This window comes from Podarcis filfolensis (assembly GCF_964270895.1).
Source record: "Podarcis filfolensis genome assembly, chromosome: 10".
Lineage (NCBI taxonomy): Eukaryota > Metazoa > Chordata > Lepidosauria > Squamata > Lacertidae > Podarcis > Podarcis filfolensis.
The window spans coordinates 66841537-66858637 of NC_139612.1; the positions used below are offsets into that span (position 1 = coordinate 66841537).

The window sequence follows — 17101 nt, forward strand, 5'->3', positions numbered from 1 at the left end:
GCCCCCTAAAAACCCTGATACCCCATTTTTAAAATGCAATATACTCCCATAGAGACTCCTTACACTTCATTTAAAACCAGATAGAAACTGTTTCTCAGGCGACTAGTCCTAGTTTTTATAACTTTGTACCTTCTTTCAGAAGGCAGAAGCTGAAAGAGATCATTTCCGGGGTGCGCACTATCTCTGCAGCTTTCTTATGGCACCTGGAAGCATAGATTTGATCCAAGGTGGGAAGAGTGCACCCAATTATTCTCTCCACAGTCTTTACAACCCTGGACAGCATTGTTTTCCCCCTGACCATGCAGCTCCCAAACCACACACACAGACCATAAGTCTTCCCATTGATGTAGGAAGGTTCATATTGCGGCGTTCCCAGAGCGACCTGGCTGCCTCCATAAATTTGTGCCTGCAGATGCAAAAACAGCTCAGGGCCAAAGCCCCTTGGTGCCCTGGCTAGCATGTTGGATGAGTGTCCCAGTTCCATCTCCTGAAAAGCTAAATATGCTCTGCATTTGGATGGATTGATATATCAAGGCTTCCTTTTGAAGTAGCTTGTCCTAGATCTCTTGCCCTTACATTTTTTTATTCTTTCCATCTTCAGCTCCTGACGGCGGAAAGGCCTCTTTGTTAATCTGCAATGTGTCGCATGCATTGAAAACACACTACAGTGGACGCTTGGGTTGTGAACGTGATCCGTGCAGGATGCATGTTCACAGCCCGCAGCATCCGCAACCTGCAGTGGCGCGTCTGCGCATGCACGGGTCGCGATTTGGCACTTCTGTGCATGTGCTAAGTGTGATTTAGCGCTTCTGTGCATGCACAACCACCGAAACCTGGAAGTAACCCATTCCGGTACTTCCGGATTTTGGTGGTCCGTAACCTGAAAAAACGCAATCTGAAGCGTCTGTAACCCGAGGTATGACTGTATATATTTTTAAATTGCTGGTTTCTGTAGCCTTCTTAATCACTGGTGCACCATAGTCTTAGAGTCTGATCCTTGCTGTCAACTGCACTTGACGGTTCAGTTACTCCTGCCGGTTTTTCCCCCTTTTCCTCTCCTGCTTGCCACCCGAGCTTCCTTGTTCCTTTGTTGCGAGTGGCTCTTCATAACTCATGGAGCAGCTTTCTATTCGCAGTTCCATTCCTCCTCACCATGAGCCAACAACCCCCATTTTACAGGTAGGAAAGAGGAGCTTGGATCTGTGATATCTGCAAGATTTGAGTCCCAACTTTTTGGAACATGCTGGGGCCTCCTGCTTTTCTAGCAACCTTGTTGAGTAGTGCAGCATAAATGCCACAGCTTTGACATTAAAAGTCTATGGGATATGTAGTCTTCCGGAGAGGCAACTTCTTGTAAAAAATCACCCTGTGTGTGTGCGTGTGTGTTCCAATGCTTTATGGAGAAAGAACATGCTGGAGAGAGAGGTTCAGTCTAGCCCTCTCCCTGCAACACTAGTTTTCTACATGCAGGCGATTAAAAAACAAAACATGGGCAGAAGTAGGATCTGTGATCTTCCCACTTTCATCCCAGAGTGATATATTTTAGTGCCGGGGTGGGGAACTCCAAATGTTGCTGAACTCCCAGCTTCTGCTGTTCTTGACCATTGGCCAGGCTGGCTGGGGCTGCTGGGAGTTTCAGCGCAACACTGCCCGGAGGGCCGCAGGTTTCAGGGAAAGCTTTACAGTGCAATTCTGAGTGAGCGTATTAACCAGGGCCAGAGAGAAGCTTTTGCCTCACTTGACACTAGCTTATGTTTCTCCTGGGAGGTCTGTCTTGCAAATTGCAAATGATAACTGCAGAAATGGTAGAATTACGTATCAGAGAGAGCGAGAGAGCGTCTGACGTTAATAAATGGAAACTAGTTCAGTGGCTTGAGGCCACGCAGCCAAATGAAACAAACGCCGTGTTCTGGACAGAACAGTTTTTGGCCAGGCATCTGATTAGTCTAATATGGTGTAAATGAAAGATCCCAGAAAGAGAGGGCAAATTTGTTTTTTAAATGAGTGTTAAAATGCAACTCTGAAACAGGTCCCATTGAGTTCCATGGGATATACACGCCAGTAGAACTGCAGTCCACAGTTATAGCTTACTTCCTGGAGAGAACTTGCAGATGCCCCTGTAGCCCCTGATGGTTGATGGTTTTGAATCCTCTGTTCATGGTGATATTTAAACCCCTTTGCTGACTTCAAAGAGGCAAAGCTTTCTGGAAGCAACTAGGATCTCACCTGGGGATGTCTTGAAACTGCTGTGGCCATTCAGTGGGGACTAAAGCAAAGATCCTCCTAATCCAGCGTCCTGTTTCCTTTGGTGCCTTACAAAATGCCCCCTGGGTGCTGTCAAGCAGAATATGGGCCAGCAACATTTGGTATTCAGACGCTCCGCACAAAGCTATTGATACAGACTGTGCAGTTGTCCTGCCGTGTGTGTGTGTGTGTACACCTACACACACAATTTTCAAAAAGCTGGCTGTCAACGAGGTCCCTCTTGGTACAATGTACATCTGAAGGCAGCTGGTCCGGGAGAACCCCTCTGCCATGTGGTCTAGCTTTTAACAAGCGCAATTCAAAGTGTTGGTGCTGACCTTTAAAACCCTAAATGGCCTCAGGCCAATATACCTGAAGGAGCGTCTCCACCCCCATCGTTCAGCCCGGACACTGAGGTCCAGCTCCGAGGGCCTTCTGCCAGTTCCCTCACTGCGAGAAGTGAGGTTACAGGGAACCAGGCAGAGGGCCTTCTCGGTAGTGGCACCTGCCCTGTGGAATGCCCTCCCATCAGGTGTCAAGCAGATAAACAACTATATGACTTTTTAAAGACATCTGAAGGTAGCCCTGTATCAGGAAATTTTTAATGGTTGATCATTTATTGTGTTTTTCATATTTTGTTGGGAGTCGCCCAGAGTGGCTGGGGCAACCCAGTCAGATGGGTGGGGTATAAATTATACAATTATTACTGTATTTAACACAACACCTTTTTGGGGAGGGGGCACCAGGTTGGGAGAGGCTGATTTCAGCTGGCTTCCTCCACAGCCCAGGGAAGTCTGCCATCTGCATAAAACTCAGCAAGAGAGCAAGCCATTTCAGGGCTTGCATTAAGGATGCATAAATCTGTCCTCCTAGCTTTTGCCTGACAAGAGCACGGGTCTTTCTTTCCGTCGTAATAGCTGAGAGAGTCCTCATGCTGCCACTGCCTATATATCTCCATTCCGACGAGAATCGGGCTTCATATTTTAGTCTGGCTTGCTTGCAGTGAGCAGTGGTTTTTCTTGAAGGCTCGGCCGCGTTTGTGAAATGCCAAAGATGACAGCGCAATAAATTGATGCAGTCAGAAAGACCTGGTTTTAAAAGTAGAATTCCTTAGCAATAGAACATTAATGCTCCGTGTGGCGGCATTAGATGTGTCAAGAAACATTCCCCCCACCAAAATAAAATTTAAAAAAAATGAACCACCCCAACCTTCAACCAAAGTGATTTCATTGTTGTTGATCAAGAAGCCTTTATGCCCCTCATGGGAACATGTTGAACCCTTTAAAAAATAATAATAACATCTTGTTTGTTTTCCTCTCCAGTTCCAGTTACTTGCTTCAGCCCTCTTCAAGTCCGGCTCTGACCTGAGCACTCTGGGTGAGTATGCTTCAGATCAGCAGGAATTGGTGCTTTTCAAAAGCCTCAGTCCTAAATCCCCAGAAACGCCATGGGGATCAGTTTCAGGCATGGGAAGGTGGTGTTAGCCACACAAGCGCGGTCAAAGCAAATTAACTTGTGCCATGTCACCCTGGCAGCCACCAGCAAGCCTTGCCTCATGGAGATGGGGCCAGAGACTGACCCTCTTCTTGCTGTGGCAAAGTGTGTCACTCAAGTGCTTGAGCTCAGGCCGTTCTTCCCAGTCGTGGGCACGTTTCTCTCCTCAGGCAGCGTGTCAAGGGAAACAGCAAAGTTTTCATTTTTTTTTTTTAATAAAATATTTATTAGCATTTTCAAGAAACACATAACATACAAAAAAAAAAAACAAAAAACACAAAAATACATAATATTCAAAACTAAACACAAAAAAGAAAAAATAGAAAAAACACATAAAGTTTCTGTTACTTATAATTCTTAACCTTATTTCTCAGACCTCCTCGCGCCTCCCCTTCTTATATTCCAATTTAAATTGTCAATTCAGCAAGTCCTTAACTTATTTCTTTACCTTAGCTTAAACATTTATTCTAACATACTATTATTTTATTTTACTTCTTTTTTCCATTTCCTCAATTTATCTTTAGCAACCTTATTTTCAATTAATTTAAAAAGAAAAAACCAGTTTTACCTTTTTAGAATTATACATCAATACTTATACCTCATTATTTATTCTTAGACCTTTTTCCTAAAGTCGACCAAAATTTCCCTTCCACGATTTACCCAATTTCCTTACCACTAACAAAATATAAAAAGCAAATTATCCTTATGTACCCTTTGGATTCCCAACCTCCACCCACCCTTTTCCCGGTTCCAGTCCCCAACCAATAACCATCAGTCTTTATGTTATTTATTTAGCCTGGAGACCTCACGTCCGAGGCCCTTATATCTCTTTCAGTTCCTTTCTGCTGGTCTCTTTGATAGTCTTTAATATTAAGCCCCAAATCTCTGAGGAGCTCCGGCCCAACAGAATCCATGTTACTTCCAGCCGGTCCTCCATCCTTAAAAGCAAAGCCTATGGGGTGCTCCAACTCTTGTTTCAAATTTCTTTCAAATCCAAATGTCCCCAAAGCTCCAGCTTTCCCCTTCAACAAATTTGTAATCCTCAGGTCTTCAGATCTCCTCCTAAGAGGGTCTCTCCATTTTCCAGACTCCCATTCAGACCAGGCTTTCCACATCCAATTTTTATTGTCCTTTTTTGTCATCATGTCAGGCCTCATCATGTAGCTCTCCTTTAACTCCTGCAAATCTCCTGCTCCTCCTTCATTTTCTTCAAAAACCACATATTGCTCCATCGTGTCTGCACTTTCAGTTTCATTTATTTGTTCAGTAGAATAGGCTTCCTGTTTCAAGTCCTTATCAGACTCAAAAATGTTGTTTACCGTCCAGTGTAGTAATGATACCTCTGTAGACAAAGCATTGTATTCCTCTTGCAAGTTTCCCAAGAGAACGAGTGTTCTGTCCAATTCTGCTTGAAATTTATGTACTCCAGCCATTTTTATGATGTAGTGTCCCTATTACCCCTCTAGGGGGATTTTAGCTCCTTAATATTCCTTTCAGCTCGAAACCAAAAGTCCAGTTATTTTGTAACAGTCCTCCTTGTTTTCAACAAATTATACCAACTAAACCAGCAAGAACAGCAGAAACAATGTTCTTTTTTTTTTTCCAGCTGACAACTAGCTGACTAGCAGCTCACTTGACAGCTGTCAAAATCTTCAACGCACCAGGCTTTCTCATGGGACGTTCCCGGGTCTCGGGGGGGGATGGAATTTCAACTCCCAAAATCCTTTTTATCCTCCAGTAGATCTTCTTATCGTGTCAAAACCGTGAAGTCAAGATTTTTCATTAAAAAACACAAACAAATTCTCTCGACCTTAGCTGCCCAGTCCTTTGCTTTAAATTGTTTACAAGAGGGGGGGGTGGACTTCCTTTTTAGCCCCTTCCCGCTCGTTCCAAATCCAAAATTAAAAAACTTTTTTTTTTAAGGTTCCAATCTCCGTATTACTCACGGGTTTATGTTTTAGAGTCCAATCGGTCTTGGAAGAAGTTGGCGCTCTCTGTCAATGGCTTGCGGCTTCACTCCGTAGGCGAGGGAGTACTCTCAGCACCACACCCCACCCTACCTCCGTTCCGAAGCCTTTAAAAAGGCTCCGTCGCGGATTGGGGGGGCGCAAATGGTGCCCGCCGAGTCTCTGTGTTCACAGGCATCCGCGCCTGTGATTTTAAGGGTCTCCGCTTCGCCGCAGCGGCCAGACCCAGACGCTACGGAGCCGATTCCCTCCGGAGCTCGGAGGGAATCCGCCATTAAACAATGGCACCAACCCGGAAGTCCCGGAAACAGCAAAGTTTTCAAACTTCCCAGAACCAGAAAGTCTGGAGTTGAGCTCCCAAAACTATAATAATCCTCTGTTCGCATTCCCTCTGCCACGACCCCCTGAAGTGAGAGCTTTTTATAACAGCAACTTGAGTGATAGCTGGGCCTCTTGCCGGGGAGGGGGAGAGAGGTGAGACCCCTGCTGTAAAAGCAGGGCTTGGACTGCTTAAACCACATCTTCCTCCCCTCCCATGAATTGCTAATCTGCAAGGTAGATCAGAATTGAAGGCTTGTTGGCAGTGCCGGATTTACGTATAAGCTAAACAAGCTATAGCTAAGGGCCCCAGTCTCTTGGGGGCCCCCCAAAAAATTAAAGAAAAAAAAAACCTGGATGTACATTTACAAAATATAAGATAAAAAACAAATAAAATAAAACCTACATACAGCAACAGTGTTTTGTGTTGTGTAGGCTCCTATTTTGTTACGTGCAAATGGCTTTAGATACCTATTAGGTCCATAAATTACCATATAGCGTGTATTCAACACAGAAAAAGCGACATTTTGTTGTTGGCAAAGGACAGCTGGACATATAAAGGGCCCCATTACCTTCAGTAGCTTAAAGTAAAGGTAAAGGGACCCCTGACCATTAGGTCCAGTCGTGACCAACTCTGGGGTTGCGGCGCTCATCTCGCTTTATTGGCCAAGGGAGCCGGCGTACAGCTTCTGGGTCATGTGGCCAGCATGACTAAGCCGCTTCTGGTGAACCAGAGCAGCGCACGGAAACGCCATTTACCTTCCTGCCGGAGCGGTACCTATTTATCTATTTGCACTTTGAGGCAGGAGCAGGGACCGAGCAACGGGAGCTCACCCCGTCGCGGGGATTCGAACCGCCAACCTTCTGATCAGCAAGTCCTAGGCTCTGTGGTTTAACCCACAGTGCCACCCGCTGTGACTTAGGGCCTCATCAAACCTAAATCCGGTTCCACTTGTTGGCATCGAACCTTGAAATGGAATGCGAAGACTAGAGTCAGCCTTCGAAGCTCGATCCCTGTTAGGGTCCTCATTCCATCAGGCTCAGTTTAAAGTGCTGTGGGAACTGCTGTCCCTTGGATTCACCCCACTGTGCTGTTGCCTGTTGTGTTACGAAAGCCTGCGAACTACTTAGGGGGAGCACAAAGCCCTCACCTCTGGTTCTGGCTGGCTTACATTTGGCCTTCCTCCTGCGGCTGCCACGCAGTTGCGTTCCACCGAAGCATTTGTGGGATGAACCAGCAGGATGAACTTGTAGCTCTTACGTTTGACTGCAACTCAGCCTTCCCCATCCTGGCCTCTCCTCTGGATATTTAAGGCTGCAGGTTCCCCTTCAGCCCCGGCCAGCATAGCAAACCGTTTTGCAGTCCAAAAATACAATAATCAAAATCCGGGAAGCCTGGTTCAACATTTCAAGGGCATCTCACAGAGTCCAAGGATAGGTTTGTTTACAGCATTTGGTCCCTTTTGTGATGTACACAATGTGCAATGGCACTTTGTTGGCCTGTCATCCAGCTGTTCCATCTTAATTAATATTCCACTCCCCTCCCCCTCTATTTTTGGGTGGCGGGGGAGGGGGGTAAAAGTGAAAGTTTAGTCCTCTTTAGACAAACTCTTGGAGAAGGCTCCTAAGCATTTATTTGGACCCAACAGCTTGTAAGCTTTTACAAGCATGGTTGCATAGTTCTGGTGCACATTCCTCTGGCTACAAACTACGCAGCCTTTTGCTAACTCAGCAGTAGATAAAAAAGAAGTTACGATTGTGTATAAAACCCATAATTTGTTGGACTGTACAGGATATGGGTGGCGCTATGGTCTAAACCACAGAGCCTAGGGCTTGCTGATCAGAAGGTCGGCGGTTCGAATCCCACAGGGTGAGCTCCCGTTGCTCTGTTCCTGCTCCTGCCTACCTAGCAGTTTGAAAGCATGCCAGTGCAAGTAGATAAATAGGTACCGCTCTGGCGGGAAGGTAAATGGTGTTTCCATGCACTGCTAGCTGTACACCAGCTCCCTCGGCCAATAAAGCGAGATGAGCACCAAAACCCCAGAGTTGTCTGCGACTGGACCTAACAGTCAGAGGTCCCTTTACCTTTTTTACAGGATATCTGCCTAACAAGCCATAATATAATTCCTTCAGATTGTATCCAAGAAAAAATATAGCCATATATCTTAAAAAATCTAGAAGCATTCACCCATCTTTGGCTCTGAGGAGCCTAAGTTGCATATATGAGGCTGAATGTTCTCTTTTTAAAAAATGATTTTTGATTTCAAGTAGCAAAACATACTCATGCAAGGAAACAGAGCTTAGTAGTGTAAGGGAAAGAGACAGAAACAGAAACAGCTCTTGATGGCTGTAGTTTCCAATGTTCCAAGAAAGGCAGTCAAATAAAACTGTCTCTCCATAAGGTTCCATGAGTCGATGTAGGGTGAAAACCATGTTTGATTGTGTTAACAAAGTCAATAAAAGGATACTGTGTTGTATAAAAGGTGTGAGTCTTCCTGCCTCCCCACCCAATCAATGTTTCTTTCGTTAAATGCTTAATCTGTCCATAAGGACCATGTCCCATACTTGTGAAATCCAGGCTTCAGAAAGATACGTGTTTAAAGTTTTCCCGTTTTTTTTCAACTGCTGATCTAGCTGCAGTTAATAAATGCTGGATGAAGTCTTTAATGGCTCTGTTCTTAATCTGAGATTGCAGGGCTAATTTAGGCTCCGGTTCTAGTGATTGTCCCATCGTTTGAATGGGGCTGTATTTTCCATCTTTGCAGTTACCTTGTGGGGGGTAGGCTAGGGCAGGTGCACGTGTCCCAAGACAACCAGTGGGCTGCATGGCTGAGGAAGGGCCAAAAACCTTATACGCAGAAGATCTTGGGTGTGGCTGGGATCAGTCCTTGCCTGAAACCTTGGGGAGCCGCTGCCAGTCACTGGGGACCCAGGGTGGGGAACATCTGAGCAAACAGGGCCCTCCAAGCCTGCCCATTTGCCCTCCCCCGTCATTTTCAGGGTGTCACGCCCACTACATGGTTTAAAGGAGAAGCACAGAGGTTGTTTGTGTTTGTGTGTTTGAAGGAACGCTCCCTCTCTGTCAGCTGATGGGTGATAGGAAGTGTTTGAATGCAAGGATGCTTAGCAAGAGCTGTTTGAACGCCCTTTGCAGTCCCAGCAGTTGGGATTTCAAAGCGGATCATCACCTGTTGGCAGGTGGGCATCACTCCCACCGTTGGTCCTCCAGGAGCGTGGGAGATAAACATCTAGAATACACACCTGGGCCATGTTTCAGCGATTCTTCTCTTCTTCCTCATCTCCAGGGTTTTCTGACGTCGACCATATCTACGCCCAACGGACTCAGCTCTTTGATACCTTAGTGAACTTCTTTCCCGACAACATGACGCCGCCCAAGGGCAACCTGGTAGACCTCATCACCCTGTGACAGGGGCACTGGCTGGACACGTGGAAGGAGGAGGGGAGGGCAGCAGGGCGGGGGCCGGGAGAAGGACATTTTTTGCTTTTCAGTATTTTTAATTTTTGTGTGTGTGTGTGTGTGTGCGCGCGCACGCCTGCCTTGATTGACCGAGCGACTGGCGGACTGCACTATAATAAGAGTAACGTGGTTTCAGAGCAGGGAGGGGAGGTGGCTTCACGGATAAATACCAAATGGGCTAATAAAAGGCAACTGATGTACTTCTGATGGAAATACATACATAGATATATTTTCTGACCTTGGCTTTTTAAAAAAGTGAATGAACGTTGATGAGAAGAAAGCAAATCACATGGTCACCTGAGTTATGTATACTTACCAGTACCCCTTCCCTCCCACCACTTGTTGTGTGTGTATGCAAAATGAAGTCTTGGAGATTTTTTTTTGGGGGGGGGGTGGGGGTCGTTTGGGTTTTATTTGGGGCCTCATTGTAATTTTGTCCCAACGTTTGTCTGGCTGAGTTTAGCGTTACTTCTCGGCGTTTGTGAACACCGGCAGTGGGTTCTGGTGTACGCAAGGGGTCCGTGTGTGCGTCTCTCTCTGTGTGGGCTTTGATCATAAACTGCAGCCGTGACCTTGTCGGAGGAAAAGCGAAATCCAAGAAGGAAGCTTAGCCCCCTCTAGCGGGCAACTTTTAGATCTTGTGAAGAAGAAACAAATAGGAGCGTAAACACAGTTCCGGGAGGGAACTACTCTTGAAACGCGAACTCATGTGACAAAATGACAACATCCCCACTTCTGCTGGGAAGAAGATACGAGTGGGGAAGTGGGTGGCGCTTGAATTTCCCCCCACTGCTACAGCTTTTGTGCTAAAAATACGCACACAGATACCGCCTTCCAGGTACATGTTGGTGGAGATAAACATGTCGATGGAGGGAAGTGGGATTTGGGGCAGTTTTCAGCAGAGGGCAGGAGGGAAAGTTGGAGCAATTTCCTCCCCTTCCGAAGTAGCTTCCTTCACCCTCGTTTTTAAACAAGAAGCAGCCGCTGCAGTTTTTGCATTCAGTTCATGTATGATGAGTAGTTCCACCCCTTGGTTGGTGCTACCACAGTTGCCTGGCTTCTGGGGTTTTTATTGCTTTTTGTTTTTAATGCAGTCTGATCCCACCTTAGCCACGCGCCATCCAGAAACCTCAAAAGTGAAGAACACTGGCCACACCTGCATTTCGTGAGCTTTGTATCCATTCTGTTTTCATCTTGTAAGTAGGCATTGGGCAGAGCTTGGGGCAGGTGTCTGCTGACCTTCCAGATGTTTGGGGCAACATCTTCCATCATCCTTACTAAGCGCGTTGGCTTGGCTGACTTGGGGTTGATGGGAATTGTAGTCCGAAACGCTGGCTACCCTCTGGTTTAGAGCTTCTATCTTCTACGCCCCACCTCCCCGAAACTTGCACAGGTCCATCCTAAGCTCTGTTGAATTTGCCTCTTTGCAAACACAGGTTGTAGGGGAAAAAAAGTTTGACGTTTTTCACACACACAAAAAAAGTTTGCTGTTTGTATTGATATAGGCTGGTTGCTTTTAAACCCCTCCACCTTGTTCGTCCACTCAGTGACCTGTTTCCACAGGAAATGCCTGAGTTAACGCCTTAGCTCTGGCCTGAAAAGTTGGGGGCAGGCATGGGGCAAAAATCCCACACCAACAGGCAGTCTGTGCAGACAACGTAGCTCACGTATCTCCTGTAGTCGTAATGCTGGGTGAGTTGAAGGGGGCTGTGCACATGTTGGATGTGCATTTACCTCCTCTTTAGATGCTCATGCAGTTTTGCCTGTCTTTAGACATGCTTTTGATAACATAAGCACATGAATTTGAAAGCAGCTTATTCCTTCCCTTCCACCTCCCCCAGGCCTTTACACTAAAACTTCAGTACTAAGGTGTGTATTGCTAGGTTTTGGGATGCTCGCCCCATCAGTAAGAATGCGATCCCCAAATACATGCAGTTTAAGTAGACAGGGTTAAAGGCACGCACATGCTTTAAGAATAAGTTAGTGCTCGAAATTCCCCAGCGGCCAGTCACATTTTGAGACTGGCAACCAACCTTTTGTGAGCGAGTGGAGATGTCTTGTCGCCAGGTTTGGCTACTGACAACTCTTCTCTAGTTGGATGGCGCTGCTGCGATGCCACATCAGCTGGCTTGCGGGGCAGTGCAGCACCAAAGGAGACACCTCTTTTGGTATTGAACTGCCCCACAAATCACCTGGCTCGCGGAGCACCAAAAGACATGCCAGCTGATTTGTGCAAAAAAGAAAAGAAAAGAAAGAAAGACGACGACTAGATATTTGGTTGTGGCGCCCATAACATAAGTTTAAGGGGCCATTTGGGGAAGAGCCTGCAAATCTCAGTTTCTAATACTGCTTCTACCTCCCCCAGGTTTTACACCAAAACATCAGTACCAAGATGTGTGTTGCTAGGTTGCAGGATGTTTGCCCCCTAAAGTAAGAATGTGATCCCCAGATAAATGCAGTTTAAGTAGACTGTGTTCATGGCAAGCAAATGCTTTAAGATTAAGCGATGTGATAGCTTGGGAGGATGAAGGTAAAAACCAGATCACAGTCCCCACCACCACCTGTTTCAGCAACAGTTCTCATGATGGGAGGGCCATCTTGGTGAACAGGGCAGAGATGAAAACCTCATGCCCAGAAGCCTTTGAAATGGAAGCTGCGGAAGGTTAAGCTGGCATGTTAATTCCCTGTGCTGCACCGTGCAGCCCTCTTGCACAGGGGAAATGTGGGGAGGGAGAGGGCTGGAGAAAACACAAGGGGGTTGATCTTTAACTATTTCTAGGTGCTTTTATCCAGCAACTTCCTAGGCCTCTAGAGCCAGTGTGGTGTAGTGGTTAAGAGCGGTGGACTCGTAATCTGGTGAACCGGGTTCGCTTCCCCGCTCCTCCACATGCAGCTGCTGGGTGACCTTGGGCCAGTCACACTTCTCTGAAGTCTCTCAGCCCCACTCACCTCAGAGTGTTTGTTGTGGGAGAGGAAGGGAAAGGAGAATGTTAGCCGCTTTGAGACTCCTTAGGGTAGTGACAAAGCGGGATATCAAATCCAAACTCCTCCTCCTCCTCCTCTTCTTCTACAAAGAGTGCACTTCCCTGACTTAGTTATTTGCATCACACACACACACCCCAACATAGTTTTTTGAATTTTTCCATTTGTTTCCCCCTTCAGCCAGCATATGTTCAATATTTTCAGCTCTTGGGGAAGTTTTAGAGTTGGAAAGGACCCCAAGGGCCATCTAGTCCAATTAAAGAATCTCTGGCAGACGGCTGTCAAACCTCTTGTTTAGGAACCTCCAATGAAGGAGAATCCACCACCTTCTGAGGGAGTCCGTTCCACTGTTGAGCAGCTCTTGCCATCAGAAAGTTATTCTTAATGTTTAGTTGGAAACTCCTTCCTTGTAATTTGAACCCACTTGTTCAAGTCCCACCTTTTGGAGCTGCAGAAATCAAGTGTTCCACCTGACACACTTTTAGATATTTCATAGAATTGTAGAGTTGGAAGGGACCCTGAGGGTCATCTAGTCCAACCCTCCACAATGCGGGAATCTCAGCTCAAGCATCCATGACAGATGGCCATCCATCATATATCCTCTCGGTCTCCTCTTTTCCAGGCAAAACATACCCAGCTCCTTCAACCGTTTTTCATAAGGCTTGGTTTCCACACCCTTGATCATCTTGGTTGCCCTCCTCTGCACACGTTCCAGCTTGTCAACATCCTTCTTAAATTGTGGTGCCCAGAATTGGACCCAGTATTTCAGGTGTGGTCTGACCAAGGCAGAATGGAGTGGTACTCTCACTTCCCTTGATCTGGACACTAGACATCTGTTGATGCAGCCTAGAATAGCATTAGCTTTTTTGCTGCTGCATCACATTGTTGACTCAATATTAAGCTGGTGGTCCACCAAGACCCCAAGATCCTTTTCACATGCATTGCTAGTAAGGCAGACGTCCACCATCTTGTATTTCAGCACCTGGTTCTCCCTGCCTAAGTGCAGATCCTTACATTTGTCCCTGTTGAAATTCGTTTTGTTAACTTGAAGATGGCTAGCATCTCAGCCTTCTCTTCCATCTATATCAAGCTTCCTCAGTCGTTCCTCATAAGCACTTCCCAACCACATCAGGTTTGCAAAGTGTAGGAAACCAAACAGCACATCAGTATCAGGCTTTCGTTCCATAAATTAAGTGGTTGAGGCTATGTAATGGGGAGGGAAGAGGAATATAAAATCTGTATTAACCTGCTCCGTGGTATTTGCAATATCATAAACATGGCTCTTAAAGGTTTCTTTTGTGTTGGAGGAAATGTATTTTTGCCTCCACAGATTTCCCCCTTGGAATAGTGAACAGTAAAACGCCTACAGGTCTCGAATGATTAGGATTCCTTTTGTGCACGTTGCTCTGTTGTCATGAAAACACTACAGCTCCCGGCTTGCTAAGGTGCTGCTGCTTCACTGAACCTCACATGCACACACTGGTGTGGATGCTTGTTTCAGGAACTTGTCTTACTGTCAGCTTGAAATCCGTGTTGGTTTCTTAGACGTGCGTTGCATGTTGGCTGGGTCTGTACTAGTTCAACTCCTCTGTCGACCCTCCCCTCTCCCCAGAGAAAACGTTAAAAGCTGAAGTCCCAAGTGGTGGGTAGGGAAGCAGTTATTTCCAATTCTAAATACTACCCCAACTAAAATCCTCAAGATTATTTGGAGGAAACTGCTATTATGAAGGAAGTGAAGTTATCAAGGCTTCTCCTTGTAGGACGTACCTTGGGAGAACTTGCCCATCAGCGAATCTGCTTGGTCCACTTTTATGGTCTCCTATCTGAGGGCATGACCATAAGGGAGGTGTAGGGGTATAAATATTAATTATTATTATTAAAACGTCCTCCAAAGTTGAGCTAAAGCAGCTTGTGTACTTTTGGGAAAGGGATCCTGCTGGATGCATTTTAGAGCTAGGATGGGCAAGAGGTAGATTGGGAACTGTTGGCTCTGGGTGATTTTTCAGTAGACGGGGAAAGGGTTTCTGACAGCAGCAACGAGAAGGCTTCCCTCTCCAAATTAGGCTGCTAAGAACACAGGAAGAGCCCAGGTCAACATCTTGTTTTGCACAATGGCCAACCACATGCAGGACATAGCGCCCCTAAGAAGAGTTGTGGGAAAACCAGGACTGTGTCTCTGCCCCAAAAGACTGGAGTCAGCTCTGAGACCGAAAGGTTTTTTGTGGTCTGCGCAGATGTTTAGCAGAACCTTGTTCTTTCATTCTAAGTGTTTCCCAGTGTTTTATACTTAGCTCCTGAGGTTCCTTGTGAAAACCACCATTCTTGTGAGCCTGAAGATGGCTTACATCTGGCTTTAGAGACTCCCAATTCTGGTATGGATGTGTATATATGTATGTGGAAGAAAAGGGATATTAAAAAGAAAAAAACCTGAATTGGGGAGCACTTTGGGATCAGAGACAAGGTGGCCCCAAGACATGGTCCCAGAGGCACAAAAAACCCCCAAGCACTGCCCTCTCACATGTGCCCATCTGGATTGAAATCTACCACAGCCCCACAAACAGCTGGTGATACCATTTTTTGGGACTGCAGCTGCAGGTATGCTGTCTGGGGGCTGATGGCAGCTGTAGCCAAAAACATCTGGATTCACCAGCTTGGGAAATGCCAATCTTCCAGGAAGTTCTCTTGGAGAAACCTCACTGGAGTGGACAGAACAAAGTTTAAAAAACTCTTCCAGTAGCACCTTAGAGACCAACTAAGTTTGTTATTGGTATGAGCTTTCGTGTGCATGCACACTTCTTCAACTCCGATTCATTTTCGTGCAGCTGATGAAGGCAGGCAAGGGTTTATAAGAGTCTGTGCCCCAGCGGAGTCAGAAATACCCATTTCCTACCCTGTTCCCCGTAATCTAGCTCCCGATCAGGCCGTCAGCAGCGATCAGAGGCAGCGGTTTGGTGACGCCTGTGGCTAGGGCTCTGGACTACTGATTCTGCCTGCATTGCGGGAGGTTGGACTAGATGACCCTTGGGTCCCTTTCAGCTCAACAATTCTATGATTCTGCCTTCCACGCCAGGAGAGACCTGGACTGCACTTAACACGGGACGTTTTGCATGACTCGAAATCTTCTGCCGAGTGAGCCGAGAGTTAAATCCTTCCTTCCTTCCTTCTACAGTGACGTCTTCAGGGGAGGGTGGGATTTTTGGAGCCGAGTTGTGTCATATACTGTGCTCACTGCTGTTGGCTGTTTTCGGGTACTTCCTCCCCATTTTCTCAGCCTGCAGTATAAATTTCCCCTCGTGTTCTCCCCCTGTCCTCCCTCCTCCTATCTCGGCATAAGGAAAATGGTTGTGACCCCAGGTTGAAGTATTAAGGATTGCTTTGGAATGATATGAGAGCATTTACCAATGTAGAATTATGCTGTATGTAATGTATATACGGAGAGAGAATGTATTTTGTTCATTTTTTTTTCTTAATAAAAACAAAAATCAATGCCCATCTTGTCACGGGAATCACTTCTTGCAGCGCTTCGGTAGAAATTTTGGTTTTGCTGCTTAGTTACCTAGTGAGATTTAAAACACGGACCTTGATTTCAGAGGAAGAGAGGAGAACTAGCCCCACTGTGGCTGTGTGGAGAGAGTCTCATCCTTTAAATTCCTAGGAGTTTATCTCAGTGAAGACCTTACTTGGAAAATAAATACAACCCAGGTGGTTAAGAAAGCCCAACAGAGACTCCATCTCCTCAGAGTATTGTGGAAGAATGATGTCAATCAACATTTGATGATCTCTTTCTACCGGTCCACAATAGAAAGAGTCCTTTCATACTGCATCACGGTGTGGTACGCTGGTTTGACATCAACTGATAGGAAGTGCCTACAGAGGGTGGTGAATACAGCACAAGATATTATGGCCTTTCCCATGGTCGGCACTTTCTTGATCTCCTGCCCTGAGGCAGAAGATATAGAAGCATGATTAGTCGCACCAACAGGGTAAAGAACAGCTTCTATCTGTGGGCTGTTAGGCTGCTGAATGAAAAGATAACAAAAGGCAACTGACTTTCGGGTTTGGGGTGTGTGCTTCATTAAATGAGGGGAATTAAGACTAAGAGAGCTGAGTGGGGGGGGTGCTCGTGTAATCTTACTGCATACAAGTTGTACAAGTGACAAAGTATTTCAATATGTAAATGTATCACAAATCCATCCAGTTGGCTCTCCTCTTGCAGCGACTGCTGTCCAGTGTTAAAAGTCACTTGAGTGTGCATCCATTGAAATGACTGGACGAGAACCTTTCTCAGGCTGAGGGCCACGTTGACTTCTAGGTCATGTGCTAGGGGCCACTGGCCAGTGATGGGGAGAGGGAAGCAAAAGTAGGTCCAGCGATGGGGTATAAATTTTATCTTTGCATATCAGGCCCCTTTTTGTAACCACACATCCTTGCCCACATGTACATTCTGTCCCCCCCCCCCCCCTTATAAAAGGAATCTTTCATTTCCAGACATCCTACGTCCCGGTTTTGAGATCCAGGTATAAACCGGCTTAATCGGGCAAGTTTAAAAAGTGGAAAAGAGATTTTGCAACATGAGAAAGTCGTAAGATTTCCCAACCACCGCCAACTCGTGTGACCA

At 46.2% G+C, this 17101-nt stretch overlaps 1 protein-coding gene across 1 annotated transcript in view; it reads left to right on the forward strand.

Annotated features, from left to right (window-relative positions):
- Positions 1 to 15973, forward strand: part of MKLN1 (muskelin 1) — a 95914-nt gene extending 79941 nt beyond the window's left edge. Inside the window, exons 17-18 of the mRNA XM_083572735.1 lie at positions 3567 to 3621; positions 9329 to 15973. Of these exons, the coding sequence (XP_083428861.1) occupies positions 3567 to 3621; positions 9329 to 9450 (177 nt within the window). The 3' untranslated portion in view covers positions 9451 to 15973. The remainder of the gene's footprint in view (positions 1 to 3566; positions 3622 to 9328) is intronic.
- The last annotated feature ends 1128 nt before the right edge of the window (positions 15974 to 17101 follow it).